The 21,700-nt window shown below is 44.9% G+C and overlaps 7 protein-coding genes across 7 annotated transcripts; 1 reads left to right on the forward strand and 6 right to left on the reverse strand.

Annotated features, from left to right (window-relative positions):
• Nucleotides 1–25: 25 nt before the first annotated feature.
• Nucleotides 26–6,736, reverse strand: TbgDal_VI3250 (endosomal trafficking protein RME-8, putative; the record flags this gene model as incomplete). The annotated part of the gene is made up of 1 exon (XM_011775830.1): nucleotides 26–6,736. The coding sequence occupies one exon, from the start codon at nucleotides 6,734–6,736 to the stop codon at nucleotides 26–28; it is 6,711 nt and encodes a 2,236-aa protein (XP_011774132.1).
• A 224-nt stretch (nucleotides 6,737–6,960) lies between these two features.
• On the forward strand, nucleotides 6,961–7,272 carry TbgDal_VI3260 (hypothetical protein, unlikely; the record flags this gene model as incomplete). The annotated part of the gene is made up of 1 exon (XM_011775831.1): nucleotides 6,961–7,272. The coding sequence occupies one exon, from the start codon at nucleotides 6,961–6,963 to the stop codon at nucleotides 7,270–7,272; it is 312 nt and encodes a 103-aa protein (XP_011774133.1).
• Nucleotides 7,273–7,296: 24 nt separating this feature from the next.
• Nucleotides 7,297–8,904, reverse strand: TbgDal_VI3270 (tRNA modification enzyme, putative; the record flags this gene model as incomplete). Its single annotated transcript, XM_011775832.1, has 1 exon — nucleotides 7,297–8,904. One exon carries the CDS (start codon nucleotides 8,902–8,904, stop codon nucleotides 7,297–7,299), a length of 1,608 nt encoding a protein of 535 aa, XP_011774134.1.
• Nucleotides 8,905–9,420: 516 nt separating this feature from the next.
• TbgDal_VI3280 (hypothetical protein, conserved) lies at nucleotides 9,421–11,373 on the reverse strand (the record flags this gene model as incomplete). Its single annotated transcript, XM_011775833.1, has 1 exon — nucleotides 9,421–11,373. One exon carries the CDS (start codon nucleotides 11,371–11,373, stop codon nucleotides 9,421–9,423), a length of 1,953 nt encoding a protein of 650 aa, XP_011774135.1.
• Nucleotides 11,374–12,187: 814 nt separating this feature from the next.
• On the reverse strand, nucleotides 12,188–13,030 carry TbgDal_VI3290 (hypothetical protein, conserved; the record flags this gene model as incomplete). Its single annotated transcript, XM_011775834.1, has 1 exon — nucleotides 12,188–13,030. One exon carries the CDS (start codon nucleotides 13,028–13,030, stop codon nucleotides 12,188–12,190), a length of 843 nt encoding a protein of 280 aa, XP_011774136.1.
• A 731-nt stretch (nucleotides 13,031–13,761) lies between these two features.
• Nucleotides 13,762–14,862, reverse strand: TbgDal_VI3300 (zinc finger protein, conserved; the record flags this gene model as incomplete). The annotated part of the gene is made up of 1 exon (XM_011775835.1): nucleotides 13,762–14,862. The coding sequence occupies one exon, from the start codon at nucleotides 14,860–14,862 to the stop codon at nucleotides 13,762–13,764; it is 1,101 nt and encodes a 366-aa protein (XP_011774137.1).
• A 2,938-nt stretch (nucleotides 14,863–17,800) lies between these two features.
• TbgDal_VI3310 (phospholipid-translocating P-type ATPase (flippase), putative) lies at nucleotides 17,801–21,391 on the reverse strand (the record flags this gene model as incomplete). Its single annotated transcript, XM_011775836.1, has 1 exon — nucleotides 17,801–21,391. The coding sequence occupies one exon, from the start codon at nucleotides 21,389–21,391 to the stop codon at nucleotides 17,801–17,803; it is 3,591 nt and encodes a 1,196-aa protein (XP_011774138.1).
• Nucleotides 21,392–21,700: the final 309 nt, after the last annotated feature.

Raw genomic sequence — 21,700 nt, forward strand, 5'->3', positions numbered from 1 at the left:
CAATTTAACCCTTCTCACAGCATAATTATATCGGTGGTGGCTCGTCATCATTTCCAACGGCACTTGTTGAAGCAAGTGTAATCGAAAGTAACTGTTGCTGATGGTTGTTACGATGCGTATTTTCCAAATAACCACCCACACGAGGCCCTGAAAGGAAGAGATCGTGGCTTTGCTCTTTATATTTTGCCCAGACAGGACTTGCTGAGAGGATCTCCTCCACGCGCTGACCATGAATGGGATCCTTCAGATCTGCGATTGCCTTAAGGACTTTAATGATAAGAGCCCGTACAGCCGCCGGAGCCTGATCTCCACACACTTCAGGGGTGAGTCCATTCTCTAACCATTCGAGTAACCGTTGGACAAGTTGATTTTGAAGGGCGAGGCGTAAAATGTTAACACGAGAGGATGGACGGGAAAAAAGACGGCACAACATATCCATGAGAATCGGCAACTGCGATGGGTGGGACCGCTGGTATGCGAGGAGGGATGCGATAAGATCAAAGTTCGCCAAACTCTCTACACAAACAGGGGAACCACATTCTTCACGTACCAACTTCAGCGCATTCTCTGATACTACGTCTTCCGGCGATTCCATTAGTGTAAACAACTTTTGGGCATATCCAAGGGAAACTATGTGATCCACCATCGAGCTAGTTGTTCGAAGCAGTGTGAGAGCTGAGTCGGCAACAAGTGTGAGGATTTCGGCATTACGTTCCCCTGCAGAGCGACCACATTCCTCTGCGAAACGGCCCAACAGGGCTGAAAGAAATTCCTTCGGTTTCCGAACCACCCACCCCGACTGGCTCAAGTACCTCTTCAAGTACACACCGCCAACCTGCAACTCATCGATGTTCTCAACCATGATGCTCTCCGGCAAACTCCACGTGGCGCTGGGGGAGCGCTGCAACAATGCAGCAATCTCTTCCTGATATGTGGTGCAATTATCCACAAAGCGAGCTCGGCGCTCTTTAGTCCACACCAACTCGGGAGTTTCCTGGTAGGTGTCGAGAAGCTGGCAGGCGGCAACGGGGTTCTCTTTCATGGTATCAAGTATAGCGTAAGGGAGCAATTTTAATATGTGCAGTGTCGCCTTTGGTCCCCACAATTTATTTGTGCTTATTTTCACGAGAGCCAAACAGGCATCATTCCTACATTCTGGGTTCGTTGTCGTTGCAATAATGCGAAGCAGCAATACATACAAGCCACGATCAAAGGCTTGCTGTACAAAAGCGCACTCCGGAAGTGCCACATTGAGGAATGCAAGACAACATCGCTCCACTGCAACACCATCACGAACCATAGCCAACAATACTTCGGTAACAGCTGTATCAACCCTACACATAGCCTCAAGACAGTTACGATGAAATGTAACCTTCTCCAGAAGCTCAGATGATTTGATTGTGATGGCGGTGTCCTTGTACGAAAGTAGTTTTAACAAAATAGCTACATATCGCTCCAGAACAGTTGCCACATCGGCGGTTTGATACGCAACTACCAAGTTCTTCGCCGCCTCCACTACCATGAGCACGCCATCAGAGGAGTTCTTACCAATCTGAGCCTGCAGGTACGCCATTAAAGCACTACAGAAGGCAGCAGGCTCCTCAATAGGGTAGTTGGATTGCTCATTATATATTCGCACAAACAAATCACCCACAATAAGCTCATCCTTATGGAGTTTGTATATGAAGCGCTCATCGATGTTAAAAGGTAGATCATGAGTAACCATGACACCGTTAAAGCACTTCTCAGAGTTTGAACCCACAATCTCCAACAACTGCTCACGTGTCTCGTTGTTCCACAATAGGTATGGCGTTTCGTGATTTGTGTTTAGCATCTTCAAAATCTCTTCCTCTGCACCCGGAAGTTTTGACATCTTCTGGATTATAAATGGGGTTAGTAATCTCTTAAGCGCCGTGAACACTTTGGCATTGCTAGGCGTGTTCAAATAATCCTCAGATGGCACAATACCGGCCATAGCATATAGAGCCTGTAGCGCATAAACTGCCGCACGGTTGGCGAAAAGTTGTGTATGATTTTCCTCCTGCATCTCGATTCCGCTCTGAACCAATGTCGAATCGTAACGGAAAAGGAGAAGTAAGAGATGCCACATCGCACCGTGTTGTATAACACGCTCCTGCAAAACGTCGTCCACGCACAACTCACGGCATGTTTGAATGCAGGCGCGCGAAAGTGCCAGCGCCTTATCGTATGCGATGCCTTTGGCCGCAAAATGGCAGATCGTAGGTTCTAGATGAATGCGGCTACGGGATTCAGGGAACTTAGCAGCGACGGAGAACGTGAGCATGGTGTTACACAGTATCTTCACTTGCGTAAGGTCGTCGGTCGCAGCTGGTGTGAGTGTCTCGGAGCAACGCTGCATAACTGCTGAAAGTAAAGCTATTCCACCTTCCTCCTGAAGCTCATCAGCGTTAAGAGATACATTACGCACGGTGTGATAACACAATTCCATTGCTGGTACCATGAGGACGGTGTCTTTGTGTAGCATGTTGGGGTCCTCATACTCCATCTTGACAAGTTTTAACAGGAGACTGTAACCAGCGTACTTGTAGCGACTCAGCGTTTCAGCATGACGTTTATACAGAATAGATTGGGTTCGAAGAAGGAGGTCAATGTTATTTGGATCGGGTTCGCTTGACTCCAGCGTGTCTGACGCGAGAAACTCGTATGCTACCTGAATACGTTCGAATTTATCACGTCCGTCTGGGTTTTTGTCAGGGTGATACTTTGCCGCGAGCTTAAAGTATGCCTTGCGCACCGTCTGCTGCGTGGCTCCCGTCGCCTCCGTAATACCAAGTTCTGCCAAACAACCTTCACGACTGAGTCCACTTGGTTTCTTTTCTAGTTCACACTGCCACGCAATGAGAACTTCGCGCAATAGTGAAATAGGATCGGCAATAGGCCAGTTTGGGTAGCGTAGTTCATCACACAAGTGTCGCAGATAATATTGTGAACAGAAAAGCTCGCGCTTAAGTTGCTCATATACTATGCCCACAATCGGACAATACTGATAAATGGCACGTATATTGCTGAAGAGCCTCGGTGTGAAGTCCGCAATATGACCTGCAATCTTTTCCATAAGATACCTCCGCATATTATTGTTCCAAATCGCCTCCGGCGTTTCGTACTCGCCCAACCAGATATCAGCAAAGCGCTCTGGGCCATGTGCTGTTAAAAAGCAAACGAGCGCGGGCGGTAGCATGGCACTTAGGACACTGCTCCGCACGATATCGTTGTTTCCACTTTGCTGGTGTACGGACTGCTTACAGTGTGAGAGGTGCAACAACCGACAAAGTGGAATTACGTCGGAACCGGTGTACATCAGAGTAAAGAAGAATACACCAGTAAGGAAGAATTGCGGCATGTGTGGGTTTTCATCCATAAGGCTGTACAATAATGTGTGAACACGGCTACAAATCGTGGGCTCGAATGTCAGTAGAAGTTGCACAACGTGGGGAAGAACCTGTGGACCTGACAAGAACCGTTTCACCTGAGGAATGGGATACATTACAGCTCCGTTCTCATCTCTCGACGGGTAGTGAGTACAGAGTAACTGTAGAATATCAAGGACAACGCATGATACTTCCGTGAAATTAAGCATTTTGTTACTACCACTTGCCACGAGACCCCAGCGAAGTTGATGTACGTCTTTAATTGGTAACCATCCCGACAACCCTTGCGCCCATACCTTTGTACTGTTGTTGACTGTGCCATCCTTGTACATCTGCTCCAACTTCGCATAAGACACTGGATCCCGCTTTTCTCCATCTTTTATATAGTACCACTCCTTCTCCTGATCGCGAAGGTCAACAGAGGACTCCCCACCGCACTCAATAGCATTGGTTGAGCAATGGATCTGTGGTCTATCAACATGCAGGTGGGCAATGGGGAGAAGCTCAACGAGAATTTTCAGGCCGTCACAACCAAGAAACAACTTGACATTCTGGCGGTTGCGCAACACTTGGAGCATAAATAGCAAAAGTTGATCACGGAACAGTGGACAAAGGGTCGATTTCAGCAAATTTACCAAGTGTCCTATGTCGTTAAAGTGTCCAATAGCCCCGTAGTAGTGCTCGTAGAGAATAGACATGGCATTCAAACATTCCAACTGAATTTTTTGATCCTGTGAAAGCAGAAAGCGATGGTACACATCCGTGAAGAAATCCTTTGGCTTCGCAACGACCGGTTTCTTGGAATCAAAAAGCAACCGTAGGTAATGATCTCCAACCTTCAGTTCGTCTTCAAGACTGGGGTACCGCAACTCAAATTCACGGTAGTTCCACGCAATAACCTTGTCGCGGCGCATCTCCATGCCCGCCTTGAGGGCCTGCATTTCAGTTTCCAGCGCCTCTCGTAATTCATTGCGTGTTGTATGGTTCCAAATGAGATCCGGTCGAAGGTGGTCTTGTTTCAACTGGTAAAACATCATGTTCCAGTTAAGCGTAGGTTTAACGCGCACATTTCGTGGTCGAGTTTGCGCCGGACGAAATGCCGCTTGCGTCGTCGTATGGCTCCCCGACACACGCGAAAGAACGTCACTTGGGTGAAAGCGCTTTTTAAACCAACCGTTTTTGGATTCCCAGTGGTCGCCAGACATGGCAACAACATTTTTTGTGGGTCCCTTTTCCATCTCGTCCTCCGGCGGTTCTTCCCGAGATTGCAGAAAATACAAAAATGCAGGTGGAACTATGCAGCGCAGGAGGTCCTGCATATCGGAATTCTGATACGCCCAGTAAGCAATAAGTCTGCGCGCCAGGTCACGCACCTCGCGCTTCGTCCCGAAAATTGCTTCATGTAGCTGCTTGAGTATTCCACCTTCGCTAAGTGATGCCCTCTGCATGGCGGTAAATTGTTCAGGCGTTCCTTCCTCGAGAATAGCGCGTATCAGTTGACCCGCACTGTAACTAGTGGTGTCACAACTGTACTGCAACAACGAAAACAATTCACTCCCGGCAACATCAACAAGTTGCTTCATAACAGCATGAAACAACTTAGAATCTGTCGTATCACAGAATGGTGGACATAAGGCGTACACAAAGAAGTTGAGCAGCGCCTGAATGATAAGTGAAGCATTATCAGCCGCAGAATAGTCCCTTAGCATTCGTAAAATGTGGTTCATGAAACCTTCATTACCCAAAATTCGGTTCTTATTTGCCTCCTCATGGGTCACCTCGTAGTGGTCATGATGAGGTACCATCAATACGTTAATGAAGTCGATCATTGCATGAAAAACAGTGACATTGCTCATTTTTATGGCTTCTTCGCAGGCTGATTCAATACACTTGACAAGGGAAGGAACAATCGCTGCAGAACTAAATCCTGTGCGCGTCACGCACAGCCGGCGGAGGGCATAAAAATGCTGAGCGAACTCCAAGGGATTTCCGTTTTTAGGGAAATTCTCCAGCAATAACATTAACGCACTGAAGATCATCTTCTCCCGGTTTTCCGCGAACAACCCATCACTGTTCTCGGAGAAACGTGGCCCACAATGATCCACATTGGCATTAAAAAACTGCACAATATCAGTTAGTGAAAGGACGACTCCTCCCCCACTGTTGTTTGGATCAATAATACAATTGAGAAGAGTACTCTCAACCTCTTGTGAGACCAGTGCGCGTAGCGGTGCAGTCCGTTTGCCGCGGTCCACGGTGGTTGCGACGACATGCATATTATGGTTCTGTGCGGAGCGGCAGCAGTCCACAAGATGAGACAAAAGTGCATCTCGCATGGGTGAGGTATACACTTTGCTCATCATCGGCACCGCGAATTGGATAATAAACCGTTGGTCATCCCAGTCGCAACGTACAAGCGAGTGAATGCTGGTGAATGAAAATAGACTCACTGTATTATACGTCTCGGGGTCCAGCTCTTGCAGATGATCTCGTGTTGTAACTAGTGCGCGACGCACCGGTATGTTGTTATGCTTTACACTGAGTTTCATGACCGGAAACTGAGCTGTCGGTATGAGGAGGTTGGCCTCCACACCCAGACGACTCGTTTTGAATATGTGCGGACTCATCTCGGGAACGGCGTTTAGGGGAGGAAGACCAACAAACCGTTTGGAGAAGTCCGCAATATGCTCACGGATGACCTTCGGGTTTGCAACTTCATAAAGGTGGGCTTTCATCAAGGGACCATAAAGTATTACGAGACTTGATGGGTTATCTTGAATGGAGGTGATCCCTCTTATGTGCACGAAAAGATACTCGCCAACAACGACCCCCTCCTCATTAATTTGTTCCACCGACACAGATGTAACGCGAAGTCGGCAAGGCCTTTTTCTTTCATTAAAGCAGTATTTCTGGCAAACAAAGGAAAGTGAGTCTAGCTGGCTGCGGTACTTCATGTCGATGAGTGCACGGTACCGTTGAACATCCGTAAGCAACTCGGATCGCTCCAAAGATGTGCTGCAGCTAAAGTTCATCACTTCCGACTTTCCTTTGCCAACGGTAGTTATAGCAAAATCTGTCTGGTTGTTTGGGTGAGGTGTGACGTCGATGAGTTGCGATCCGTAGTCCCACCTGTTTGTCACACGGAATATGCTCTGAGGATTTATTGTGGCAAGTTCCTTGCGACCAACGCAAAATATGCGCATGTATTTTCCCTTCCACGAACTCTTAATCACTGTGTGACGAGCAATGTAGTCATCCACTGGTTGACGCTCCCCCTCCTTGCCAGTTGGGACATCGGCTACGGACTCTGTTGGATGATTTTCCATCGCACGTCAACTTGCACTGATCGCTACCTTGCAGTTTTGGAATTTAAGATTGCTCTTTACAAGAAATGCGAAATGCACGCACGCATGCGCAGAAAAAGAAGATATTATGTATAATTTATTTGAAAAAAGTAAGAGAAAATCTAACACTGAAGCACTAGATGTATCTTTTCCGCTTCGAATAGCTCACCTCACGTAATTTGTGATACAAGAAGAGCCGTATCGTCATGCAGAAAATATACACACATCGATACATTTCCAACATTAACAGTTTATCAACAAATGCATTTACTCGGCAAGTTATTTTTCCCCCACCAAATTGGCCAGTTTACTCGCGGTTCCTGTTTCCTTTAGGGATCACTTTCACAAAAAAAAGAGTTGTTGTCAGTGAAGAACAACGACAAACCCAACAGGGGGAAAAAACAACGGGAAGGAAAGGTAGCGTGAAAGGACTTAGAAACAACCTAGTGATTTCTATACAACTGTTGATTAACCAAGAAGGTTGTAAGCACCTACTTGTTGCCACTGTGTACAAATAACGACATTTCATTCACTTAACTTCCCTATTTGCACCGCCTGCGGCGCGTAGACGACCAGTAAAGCAACACAGTTCCCACAGCTGTTGCCATCAACAAAGCAGAGGCAATCCGGCCTTTCCGGGTTCTAAATGGAGCAGTAGCGAATCCCACTGCATCTGCTGAAAGGCGCTCCCACCGGCTGCGCAACACCCGACCCATCACACTGTACTTTGTTGCTGATGTAATGACCACTACCACGCTCTCCCCCATCCGTGCTTGCGCAGGATCAACAAGTACTTGAACGTAGTTTTTCGTATGTCCAACTAGATGGTGCTTGTCGTGTGCGGTTTCTAGTAGCGTAACGTTGTGCACCTCACCAACCATCGAATCGAACGTACGATAAGAATTGAAGAAGTTAGTTAACTCTGTGGTACGATGTTTAGCAACATCTGTTGGGATCTGCTTCATGGCTGCCGCTGGGGTGTTCCGCCGTGGGTAGAAACGTGTGATGTTTATCACTTCGAACTTAGCTCTCTTGCATAGTTCCATCGTTTCCTGCCATTCTGATTCGCCCTCACCGGGAAAGGCACAAATAATGTCGGTGGCGACTGTAGCCTTCGGAACTGCAGCGCGGATACTATCGATGCACATAAAGAACTCTTCAACAGTATACTCACGTAGCATGGTTTGAAGAATGCTGTCAGAACCGGATTGCACAGGGATATGAACGAACTCGTACACGTTTGGATGCTTCAGAACAGTCGCAAAGCCATCGACATGTCTCAACAGGTAAGGTGGATTACTCATACCAACACGCAGCATCACATCAGTTCCCTCCAACTCTACCGCAACGGCCTGTAGTAAATAAACTACATCCGTACCTATATCAATACCGTAGGCACCCGAGTCCTCTGATGTAAGTCTGATTTCCTTCACACCATCCCTCACCACTTCTCGCACCCTATCGACAATCACCTCCACCGGGTAGCTCCGCAAGTCCCCCCGAGCTTGCTTTGTTTTGCAATACGTACAGTTATTTAAGCAGCCCACACTAATGGGAATAATTTCGATGTATTTATTCCGACGAACCTTAGGAAGGTCAAGCGCTGGGAGTTCATTAGAATCATTCGACTGTCGTTGGTCCTCCGTTTCACCTAGCAAACGCACGCAGTTACCTTGCAACGCCTCCTGAACAACATAACTAACGCGGTCAATGCTTCTGACACCAACAACACTTACGTCTCCCCATTGTTTGTTTGTGGGGTCCGCCTGTGGGACACAACCGGCGACAATAAGTGGTTTCCCGGTGTCTCGCACACGATTCATCATACTGACAAAATGTTCCTCACTTGGGTTCTTGACGGTGCAGGAATTAAGAAGATAGGCGTCAGCTTGCCCAAATTCGTCGGTGACGTTGTACCCCGATTCCACAAGTTGTCCAGCCATATACTCACCGTCACTTACATTGTGGCCGCAACCAAACGTATGAACAAAAATAGTGGCATTTCCAGGGATCCCTGGCCCGTAGTCCTCGCGAACGACACGACGACGTCGACTGTTAACATTTTGTGCGCAGTTCCCTCGAGGAGCACTTAAGGAACTGTTGCAGAAGAAATCCTCGATATCTCCCTCCCGCGCACTGTTTCTCTTCATTGTCGCAACCACAAAGGAACGGACCACTAGACTCGTTGAAAAAAAAAAGGAAAAACAAACACCGGAATAAATAAGAGTATAAACGAATTGTGGATCAACAGAAAAAAAAACACTAGTTTCTTCCAACGAGTGGAAATAAAATTGCCATAGTCGTGAACATTATTGCAGAGAAAACGGTACGCCTCGGGTTTAGTCACACAGATACTCAGAATAAAACTCAACTCATTTCCCTCCAGTCAGAGAGACTATATGTCCTCCGATCATTGCAATTCCTTTCATCATGTAAACACAAGATATTTTTTTGCTTTATATTGATGAAGCGCATGAAAGTGTTAGTTCCATCACAAGCAACAAAGCGGTTCAGTGGTTCCAGCGATTGAGAGTGGTGGAAATGGCCGCTGGTGGATTGAATCAACAATCGGTTGTTCAGCCGGCGCGAGTAGCAAAGAGACACAACCACTTATCAGGGTTCAATGGAAAGGGAGCCCTCGTTGGGTCACATGATTTCTCGGTAAGTCAGTCCTCTGCACGGGGAAAGTATAAGCGCAATATAAATGAAGTCATCAGGAATATGACATCCGCTACAAGTAGTAAAATCAAAAACACGTCCGATCCCAAAATAAAAAGTCGGTGACGCCTTCCCTTGATGTTCGCCAGTTGCTGAAGAAGGGCGTCGCTTTTGGCGATGAACCATGAAAAAATTTTTTCGGAAGAGTTTTGCCGCTCGGCAATCTCGTGATAATCATGAAGCCACCCCATTTCCCACAAAAAGTCGGGAGTGTCAAAGAATTCTGTGATTGCCATGTTGGCTATGTGCAACTCCCCCTCGAGACGTGTGATTTGTTGCTGCGCCGAAAAGTAGTCAAAAAAACCACGAATCTCAGAAGGGATTTGTAACACCTCCTTGTGAAACTTGTGAGTCATGTTGTCGAAAAAATCCACCACTGATATGCGACCAAGGGCGTACGACACAGTCAGCATAACTTGAGATCGTAGAGGGTTGCTGCGAGGAATAAGATAATGATCAAAACACAGATTTGTAGAGAAACGATCCAGCGCTTGCCTTCTCCCCAACTGTGTCGTCGCATCGTAGTTTTCATCCAACTCGTATGAGTGCCACATTGGGAACAACTCATCAATACTTTTTTGTGTGTGTCGTTCCTGTATGGCCTCATTCACAAATGAGGGGTCCGCAGAGAGAAAATCATCTTCTACGAGCCAATGGTCACAACGGTTCATTCCCCACCATACCACTACACCACCGGGAAACAAAAAGAGGTCAAACGTATCAAAGGAAGAAACATGCAACACGTCATGAATAATCGCAGCCCGGTAACCACGACACTTGTATAGAGAAGAGAGTAACTCAAGATCGAATTTCCGTGCTACATAACTGCAACTGACGCTCCCAATGCGGTTTGACATGGCATGGTAACCGCTGTGGCCACGCAACCGACGTCGTCCTTTGGCTGCTTTGAGTGGTTTGCGCATCGTTACACGGTCATCCAGTGGAGAGACGGCGAATATCGACTGGTAGCCTTGTAGGTACTCGAGGACTGTTCCATTAGCTTCAGCAAACCGCTCTTCCCAATTTAATTCTTCATGAATGAGCTGCAGTGTTACGCGCCCTGGTTCATTATTGGCTATGATGTTAATGATGTAGTTACGCGGGTCTTCAGGTGATTCATATTTCATTCTCTCAGCTACGGCACTATTTCCGTCCGTCGCAGCGTCACTTTGGCGCACTACCGTACCACTCACCAACTTCTCTTCAGAGGATTCCGCATGAACTTCCGGTCGGGGTTCCATAACTGCCGTATATGAGCGTAGAGAAGTGGACCTCATTTCTATGGATGCAGGTGAAGATGAACCACTACGGTCCCCTCGCGACCGTGTCACATGCTTCACCGTCGGTTCCAGAAGCGATGGCTGATGTAGCAGATGATCCTCATCCACTGTTGTGTCTGTGTCACAGTGCCGTGGCTGTTGGTAGTAATATTCCCAGTGCTTTCCGGTTAAAGAGTTTAAACATTGTGTATCGGACTCACTCCGCAAACCGTGCGGATCAGCGAGGAAGTATCGCGTCGTTTGGCTCATGTTCGGAGTTTGGTACAATTGATGCCTTGCTGGAGGTTCTCCCTCCTGGACCTCATCGCTGGGGGCTGGAGTGCCCCCAGGGCTCCTCAAACTCATACGCCGTGACAATCCGGTGCCTCCTTGAATTTGAAAGGGTTGATCGATAGCTATCGCGTAATCCGTAGCCATGATTCCCGTGATACTACTAACTTCACTACTCCCTCTTCTCGCTCTCAAAATTAGAGGCGGTTCATCCCCATGACTGTGATCATCTCTCACAGGATCCTCATGCCACAAAACTGATTGACTGTTACACGGATCATAAGTAAACACACTCGAAGGCGGGTGCGGATTCAGCTTTTGACTATCCTCGTGATCCTCTTTTTGGTTCATTGGTTAATACTTCGCTTCCCTTCCGTTGCAGCACGGACAAAGCCGTTAATTCCCCCCACAGTCTGCACTATTACACAATGAGGAATTGAAAAGTTGAAAGATTCAAGAAAAGGGAAAGTGTCACCAAAAAAGAAAAATAAATAAATAGAGAATCGTAGTAGTAAATAAATATTCTGCCTCAAGATCACATCTTGTCTTCTTTAATTTCACATCAAATATCCTTCTTCGTCAGTACAGACATCATAAGAAAAAGGAGAACCATCACCCCTCCGCTACTTCAATAGTGTTAATCTGTTAATGATGCACCGAACACCCACACTCCCCACAAAAAGAGAATTTCAATTTCATAACATCGTCCGCAGTTAAACACGAGGAGGAGCGGCATTCGAACAGCGACATGCTACCCCCCCCCCAAAAAAAAAAAATAATAAATAATAATAATAATAGGTCTCATACCAATAACAGAAACTGAAGCACAGCGTGGTACTGTGAGAATACAACTGAAACAATGTACGGTATCAGTTACAGTAATCAAGAGATCACCTAACACTCGTTGTTATTCCACTTATTCACAATCATGGTGACTAGATGATGCGCAATTTTCAGTCCTCAGATGCAGCTAATATTTATGTCACGCGTAGCTTCCCCTACACTGTGTAGGTATAGCACAAATATTGTGAAAACATGCTGGGTATTTCAGCGGAATGGCAGGTTATATTAAGCTCAAGGTGGCGCTAAGCATATAAATGAAAGCACATCCATAAACGTTACAGAAGCAAAGACTAGTACTAATCTTCCCGCACCCACGCATTTTTCAATATCCAAAGCCCGCGCGGGGACCATGATGGCGTGCTAAAAGGGACTGTAAAAGAGAAAAGACCCCGAAGCTAACTGCCATCATTGGCACCTCCTTCCGTAAAGTTGGCATAAGGCCCCTGCAGATTGCAGAGTCATGAATAACAGTCTGTTGGTAAAAATGGGCAGAGAGTGGATAACAGACGGTAGAAGCCACAGCCGCAGCCACTCCGCCAACAACAGTGTGTCCAACACCAACGGTGAAATGATTTACAAAATTTATAATCTCTTTTCCACTGGAATCCCTCTCCACACGTAGAGGTAAAATGCGGTTGCGCTCGCAGAAACGTCGTAATCCCTCAAAGACAGTCAGCAGAGTGCCGAAGTAAACAGCATTTACCATAAGTGGAGGCGTGGTATAGAAGAATTGCAATATGGTTTTGCTTCGAAATATCTGACATGTTTTCCTAAAACTGTCACCAGTGCGTAGGCACTCGTCCGATACACGATTTATAGGGTTACATATGAGCCTCATGACGAAACCAGCAACAGCACCAATCATGAAAGTCGTAAAGGCTTTATACGGTGGGTTAACTTCGGTACCGGGAAGGAGCCGAGCAGAAACGGGGACATAAAACCACATGAGAATTCCAAACTGTGGGGCACGCCGCTGCAGTGCCCTTTTTGGTCCTTTATTCCCCCCTTCATCAAAAGGAAGGGCCACTGCCCGTCCTGCCAAACCCGCCATGCTTCCGGTGACAAGAACTAGAGGGTCACGAAGCACTGCGAGCTTCTGTCGCTCAATTTTATGCAATCGTTCAAAGGTTGTACCGATCCCACCCACAACAGTAGTGAGAACCATTATAAATCCGCTACCTCAAATTACCACTTTATATACAATCCAACACTAATACCAAACTGACTCCTATGGTTCAACCACCTTTTCGCTGAATAAAAAAACCCTTTGCTTTCTTCCGCTATCTACTGATACTGTTGCTCAAAGACTACACTATGGTTTCCCTTTGCTATCTTCCACAACGACAGAAGCCCCCGTTTGTATTCTGTTGGGTACGAGAGAAAAATACTGTCACTACCATACAGCAACAAAAAAAAAAGAAGTGAGAGGTAACGAAAAAGGGAAGAAACTCGTTGGAGTTAATAAAATGATGATTAAAGCAACCGAGTCACGTATCTCTTTTTGTTAAGCAGACTATTGATGTTTTCTGAAGACAATCGATTCGGGTTTGACCCTAACCTCAACGCGCACATTAACTCGGCACTCCCACACCGTAACCGAAGTGGAAGCCACCGCATCATTGATGATAGCACCAAAAGGCATTTTCCCCACCACCACACGTCACGATCGTTAACGGCCAGTGTTCAGGGGTGAAAAATAATTATTCGCGGGGGCCCTCCACGCAACAACGGCCCAATTGATTTAAACTTATTCGAATAAGTATATTATTATATATATATATATATATATATATTTTGTTACGACAAAAGAGATGAATGATGCGAATACTGTACCTTACCCAACTCACATTGATGAGGGAATATTCATTTCCCTGAGTCTCCATCTGAGGGAAGGTACTAATTCACTCTACCCTCACCATCATAACCTTTAGGATGTAACTTATTACTTCGTAGACTGACTTTCATCATATGTTCCTGGTAGTGCGCATCCTGTCGCTTCAACAGTTTTTGAGCTTCCCTATGAACCTCACGCATTTCCTCACGCTCTTCCCTACGCAAAGCAACTTGAGTTTCGTATTGAGCAGCGATAAGTAAGCGATGTTGTTCAATACGCGCGTTACTATCTTTCTTGCGTGGACGTGGGACTTCCGCCTCCCGTCGTTGTACGCAGCGCTTGCTGTCGGAAACAACCAGTTCCATGTTATTGAGATCGAGGCGCTCACCCACATCCACATCGGCAAGACTAATACTATAAAACTCATCGTATTCAGGACCAAGAATAATTCGGTCGTGATTTTTCTCACGCATGTGGGCCCTAAGCGCTTCTAATGATGCGAATGATCTTGTCTTTTCCCCACAAACAAGGCAGAGCAGACCGTTCGTTTTGCGTGCCACGTAGGAAAGAAGTCCTGCAACGTCTGTACATTTCTCCTGTAGGGGAATTGTGAACTCATGAACATTAAAAAGATGTTCCAAGTTTGCCTCCACGTTGTCTGAAAGAGCACCGCATGCAAAGCAACGGACTTCACTCACGTCTTCCTCACGCTCCTCCGGTTGCACCTTCACCTCTTTCGTTCTCTTCGTACCTTCGCTGAGAGCCTTCGGCCTCTTTGCGTTATGGCGCCGATGTAACCCAACCGCCGCACTACCCAATGATGTGCTTGTCAAGGCACTTGCTGCATCAGAGTCACGAGCGAGGATTCGCTGCTCCTTTTTAATGAGATGAGCGGTAGAGCGAACATGCGCCTGAAGCGTTTGCACGCAATGGAACGTTTTCTTGCAAAGTTTACAGGCGAAAGACGGCCCACCGTCATTGTCCACGTCGATTCCCTCCGCTATACGCATATGTTTGTACTCCTGAGCGGTAACTGGTCGCTTCCCTTCCACTCGCATCCGTACGTTATGCACATGAAAATCAGACTGGTAATGTTTGCGACTGGCTTCAATACTGTCGAATACAACACCACATGCACCACACTGAGGAGCTGGCAGCGACATAAGCAGCAGTAATCCTTCCTTACTTGTTTTATTTTTATTTTTTTTAATTTACACCTCCACCGTTTACCCGCTCTCGAGTTTGTGGGCTTGATGGCGCGTGGTGACTCAGTAATACGAACCCTTAATAAATATATGAGCCAAGGAACTAATACAAATATGGAAATATATTTCTGCAATAACGATGCTACTCCGTAGTTCAACACGGTTTTGCCTTACCAGAGATTTACCTTCTTTTTTGAGAAGGGTTTCTTCCTTTTTTTTCTTTTCTTTTCTAATCAAAGTGGATGATAAAGCGTAAAAGCAATAATTTAATAAAAAGAGGGTACAGATTTAAAAAAAAAATAAATAAATAGATGACACAGCAAAAGAAACTGTTAGGGATAAATTATCTACAGCAAATGAAACCGCTTTTAATACTAATTGACGGTCAAAAAAAAACTCAAGTGAATCTGCACTAATCCACCCATGTGGAGAAACATTTCATAATATGTGCAAAGAAAGGGATGGGAGTACTTTTCTAAAAAAAAAACAGGGAGGAGGAGGGGAGGGAAAAGTAACACTACAACAATCCGCACCTTAAGTAGAATTAGATGAAGAGGATAAATATTTAATTATATTTACTCATATTTATGTATACATTGTTTCGACTATTGCTGTGGTTATTTCTTCCTTTCTTTCTGTTCCTTTCCAATATTGTAGAAACGGAGATGGAAACCATCCACAATCAAAACAATAGCAACAACACGAGGGGAGGGGAAGAACGAGCAGAAAACGTAAAAAAAAAAAAAAGGAAAATAGAAGAAGTCCAAAGCAGGTACAACGAAAGGAAACGCCGACAACCAAACAAATATATATATATATATATATATATATATTTGTTTATATTTACTAGTTATTTATTTTTTTTTTTAACTTCTGTTGATATGCCCAACTTGTAGCAATGCCATATTTGTGTGTTCAAATAGTTGGGAAAAACAACCACTCGTCAGGAGGGATTTGTCATTCTCGACAAACAACCGAACAAAACAACGAATTTACAAGAATAATTATTCATCCCAGCGTTATTCAAACAAACTAGTGGTTGAAAACATTATTCATTACCACATAACTAAAAAAAAAAAAAGGAAAAAGTTGACTCTTCGAATTTTATATGATTAATTTTTTTTTTTTAAATAGTCTTTCCCGTAATTAGTCATTACCTTAACGTTTCGACTTCATTCTTGTTTTTATTTCTGCTTTCCCTCCACTCTCCACCTACACCCTCCCACGGATACTTAAAAACAAAAACATAAATATTTTCCTCCTTTCTTCTCCTTAAGGATCGTCAGCAATACAATGTTGAAGACATAAGTAACCACAAAACACCCCTACACACTGCCATCAACTTCAACGACAAAAACAAAAACAAACAACAAAATGACAGCGAAACGTACAAGAAAAAAAAAAACAGTAACCATATCAAGTTTCGTTTTTCCTCTTGTTTCACATTTACCAACACTAATAATAATAATAATAATAACTATTTTTTCTTTCAGTGCCAAACAGGCGTAATTCAGTTGCAAAGTCGGCAGCGGAGGGGGAAATTGCCGCCTTCTCTCACGTGTAGAGGTAAGGAAACGTATAATCAGATGTGTAAGAGGTAAATAAGAGAGAAATAGTAGCACGCAGGGGGAAAAAAGGAAAAGAAAAAGCGACAAGTGAAGCGTTCAGTTGGAAACCTGCCATAATTTTCTTTTCTTTTTTTTTCGTTTCCCTCCCTTATTTCTCCGTTACTAACCACTGGTTTAATAAATGTTTCATAAGCTTTATGTTCCTCGTGATATAAAAACTTTTGGTGCATAAATACATATATATATATATATATATATATATATATATCACAATTAGAACCAATTTGCCCACTTAAATATATTTATCTCTTTCGTCACCTTGACCTCTTACACCTCAGAATCCTATTTCCGTATGTTTATGTTTATTTGCTTCCGGTTCACCGGCAATTTGGCGTCGGATGCAATACAAAACGAAACCTGACTTTACCATAATCAACATTAAGTAGAAACAAAAATAAAGAAAGAAAAAGGGAGTTTTTATTTATTTTTTTAAAAAAGGTTAAGACGAATGTTCGTGACAACTATTTCTTCTCTTTTTTAAAAAAATTCCACCATTATCCACCCGCTAATTCGATTGCACTTTTCAGTTTTATTTATCCTTATACACGACGTGGCATGCTATATCAAACCAGTGCTTTTGCTCTCAAAACCCTTCTGCCATTGTACCTCCTGCTCCTAACTTACTTATATTTTCTGCACATGTATAGACAAATACACGTAAATTTGCTATAAACAGGCGAATAAATGAATGAATAGACGGTTATGTAGCAATTTTTTTGTTATAATAATATTAATAATGAAACTAACAGCAAGAATTGCATTCATCTACATTCTCTTTCCTCGCTTTCCTTAATTTTCCCTCACTACCCTCAACTAATAACAACCATTAGCATCCTCAGAGACCCCTTTTTTATTGTTTATTTACTTTCTTTTTAGTGCACCAAAGGAAATCAAGCAGAAAAACAACAGAAAGAATACAACACAAAAGAGTAAACCGCAAGGAATCAAAGATGATGACGCCACTAAACAGTATCAACCAGGAATCAAAAAACAAAGCGATCATCAACTAATAATAGTGCGACCTCCTATAACAAAATAAATAAATAAATAAACGCTAGACCAGGGAGCCGTGGAGTGACAGCAGAAAGGTAAAAGCACCGAGTTTAAATTTGAGCAAAACCGAAGTGTGAAATCACAGGTAGAGTCAGCGGTGGTGGTTCAGGGGGCGCCAAGCAAAATTATTAAAAGAATGTTACAAAATAATGTAACGAAACGAAGCCCTACCACTATTATCCCTTTTCCTTTCCACGAAACGTAAACCACGGTTTCTACACAGAGTTTGCGTTCCTTATCGTCAGTTCATCATCTGCAAGTACAACTGTGACATACGTGGATGGCTCCTCTGGGACACACCATAAGCAGCGGGAGAGACGCGAGACACTCGCTCGTTTCTCCACAGCCAATGGGTCATTCGCTTGACGTCGTAATTCTGCCGAGCGCATAACATCTCGCGGATCGGGGCGCCAAATCTTGATAAGAGTCAAGACACCAAGCACAGGAACAACCAAGGCACTCACCACTGCAATACATGTCAAAAATGAAACAATATCCGTTGTTTTCTTCCACACACCGTAGTAATAAAAACTCTCTAGAGAAGAGTAAATCATGTTGGCTGCAACGTATACTACTGGCATTCCGAAGATAAAAATCGCATTTAATGCCGTAACAGTGTGTGACTCCATGAGGACAGTTACCACTTGCAATAGGATTAAAATGGCATATGTTAGGGTGAATGCCACATCCTTTGCGCTTTGACCAGCATCATTTGGGGAGGCGAATCCCGTCCCATGCACACTCAAAACAAGGAAATAAGCCAAGATAGATTGGAACACTCCACGGAAAATGAACGACCCAAAAAACTGACAAACACCCAGATCCACACCGCTGCGGGTCACCTTGTAGAGAGCAGGAGTTTGTTCAAGAACTCTTCGTGGAACCTTTCGATCAAGACAGTAGAGCATCGTCTGTGGAAGTGAATACAGACCGTTCCAAAGAGTTAGTCCAAAACCATCCCAAAAACTACCACCAGAATAATGGGTGTGAAAGATATTATGCACCAATTGAATTATGCCAATTAATACCGACTTGTAGAAGCTATACTTAATGACGAACGCCGTACGGTTGTATGCCAGCTGTCCATGAACGAAAACAAGCGATCGAAGGTCGGAAAATCGAGAAATGCTAAAATCCGCTGCACGAGCCGCTTGTTTCCCTTCCCGCCCCGTAATCCCAACACCCACCTGCGCTTCCTGAATCATGGCCACATCGTTACCACCATCGCCAACTGCAAGAGTGATGAATCCACGGGAACGAACGAGGCGCGTGACAGCTGCCTTTTGCTTGGGCGTCGTGCGTGCACAGATAACACTGACGCAGTTTTCACTCAGCTCAGTTAGTAACTTCAACAGAGATGGTGTTGTCAGGATTCTTTCAAGCACCTGACCACCTTCTATCACTAACACGTAAGAAGATCCGGTTGACAGTGGATTCACATCAGCACTCTCATTTGTTTCTGTTGTCACACTTCCGTTTCGTTTTTGCATCACCCCCATCGCACACGCTTTTTCACCCACCGCTGGATCACTACTAGACCCTGTTGGGAAGGCAGCATCACCATACTGTACATCCGCCATCACGCCCTTTGAGAACTGCAGAAGTGATTCCATGTACCCTTCCCAAGATTCAAAGGCATCTAACTTATCTGCGAGTACACGTAGCACACAATCACCCGGTGAACACAAAGAACAGGTTAGTGCAATTTGTTCAGCTGTTTGTACCTTGTCACCAGTAAGCATCCATACCTTAATACCAGCTTGCAAGAAACTCCGGATAGTTTCAGGCACATGATCCTGTAACTTGTCCTCTATGGCGGTCACACCCAAGATAGTCACGGAGTTCTCCATCTCCAAACGCAGCTTATAGATTTCCTCCTTCCGGTTATTCATTGAAAGTTCCGCCTCTCTCACCTTCTCCAAAAACTCATCAAGCTCGTTCCTTGTTAGGCGCTTCTCAGCGACTAGAAGCGTGCGCAAACCAAACACCGCATAATGTTCTACTTCAGCAAGAATGGCAGCTTTCGAAGACATTCGCTCCCCTTTACCCCACTGCGGCCCTCCAGTGGAAGAATTCTCATCGAGGGCCATCTCAAGAATGCGGTCATCCGCCCCCTTTACGAAGTAATATATCGCATTGGTGCTTTTCTCCTCAACAATAACACCCATTGTCTTGAACTCCGATGCGAACGCAAACACATAATGAACAAACCACTCCTCCTTAATACCGTTCACCTCCACCGCCGCAGTGGTCGCATCCCGTGCAACGAGTCTCACGTTCAATTTCTCACACCCATTACACAGTGCCACTTCATCTGGTGATGCTGCTTGATAACGCATCGTCCCTACTGCACCACACCCAGTTGATAAGCCACTCTGAGTCATCTCTTGGCTAACGTCATCATAGACAACTTCTACAGTGTTACACAACGACAAAACACGTCCGAAGTGTAGAACATGCTCTCCACAAGAACCCTGCACCTCTTCCGCTTCTACTGGCGCCAGGCACCTTCGCTCACCATTTATCGTTGCAAACAGAAACTCCATTACATTTTGCGTTAGCGTACCTGTTTTGTCCGAAAGCACGTAGTCCACTTGCCCCAGGTCCTCCACAATGCTGGAGTTCCTCACATTACACCATTCACCATCGTGGTGCATGGCCACATCGTTTTCAATAACCAGTGCAAAGTAGTATTTGGACATGTCCGTAACGAATTTGAATGAAATTGGTATGAAAACGGTTGTCAAGAGGAAAAAACGAAGAGTATAAATGCCGAAGGCGAGCCCATCTTCACCCGTTGTCATCGGAAGGTACCAGTATGTTTTTTCCACATTGTTGTTCATGAGGTAACCTACAGCCCCAAACAAAAAACCACAGCTTATTTGGAAAATAAAGACGAAAATAGCATACTTTGATATATCTCGGTCGATTTGGGCCCACTTTACCTTTGGGTTCCGCTTATTCAAGCAGCATTTAGTATCCTCTCCCGTATATACTGCTAAACAAATTGCGGTTTTTGTGTTCTTCAATACGCACGATTGAGGTAAAATATTGTTCTCAGATAAGGAAACCCGCATCGGAGCGCTGTTATTCGCCGCCACAGTCTCAGCCGCTGGTGATCTGGAGAAAAAGAACTCTGCAACCCCATCGAAACAGTTGATCATAGGGGAGGGATCAGAACACGTGACGCGCATTTGGCCCAACTTTCCCACAATCGATGCACAGCTATCATCAACAGAAAGCAACTGATGAGCAATGGCATTGGGCACATCGTCACCTCCCGTGTGATCACTGGATAATTGAGGAGCAACAACATCCCGCGGTTTCAAATCAAGCTCACCATCAAGATTGTCAGTCCTTATATACACTATAGGATTCGTTGCAGCCAGTACCACCACGTCACACGGAATATCTTCGCCTTCGCGAAGTAGGATCACATCTCCAACCCGAATGCTGTGGTTCGTGCGTGTCTCCCATGTCATTGCTTCCCTGTTGAGGACTTTCCGTTCTTTCTTGTTGTATATGGCATCCTGTTTATGACGCTTAATATCGTCCCTTGCCGCCTTTATTGCAGTGAGGGAAAACGTCAGTGCCAGTGGCAGTAGGGTTGAAAGCGGATTGACCGGAGCAACGATGGAAATAAACTTTAGTGATGCCACAAGTAAGAAGTAAAAGTTCACCGGACGCCGAAACTGCTCATAAAAGTTCAGAAACAAGAAATTCCAAACGGTGTAGCGGCTATTCGTGACTTTGTTATCGCAAAACGCCGCGGCTGTCGAACCATCCAACGGAGCTACGATTCGCATTGAACAGACGTGTCAACCACCACCTCCGCACCGTACCGGCGTAAACTGCAACAAACGCCCAGGTTCAAGAGTGCAGGAATAACGTACTCAAGAGACAAACAGCAATTTCTTTTTTTTTAAAAAAGGCAAGCACAGTCAAAGAATCGAATACTAATGACAGAAGATATTTGCGCTCCGATACTTATTTTTCTGTGAACTTTACTTTTACTACAAAACATAAAGAATAGTAATAAAAACAAACAAAAAAGTAGATATGAAACGTAATAAAGGAAACAAGGGCACTCATGGCATTGACAACGATTACAGTGT

This window comes from Trypanosoma brucei, chromosome 6 (assembly GCF_000210295.1).
Source record: "Trypanosoma brucei gambiense DAL972 chromosome 6, complete sequence".
NCBI classification, from domain to species: domain Eukaryota; phylum Euglenozoa; class Kinetoplastea; order Trypanosomatida; family Trypanosomatidae; genus Trypanosoma; species Trypanosoma brucei.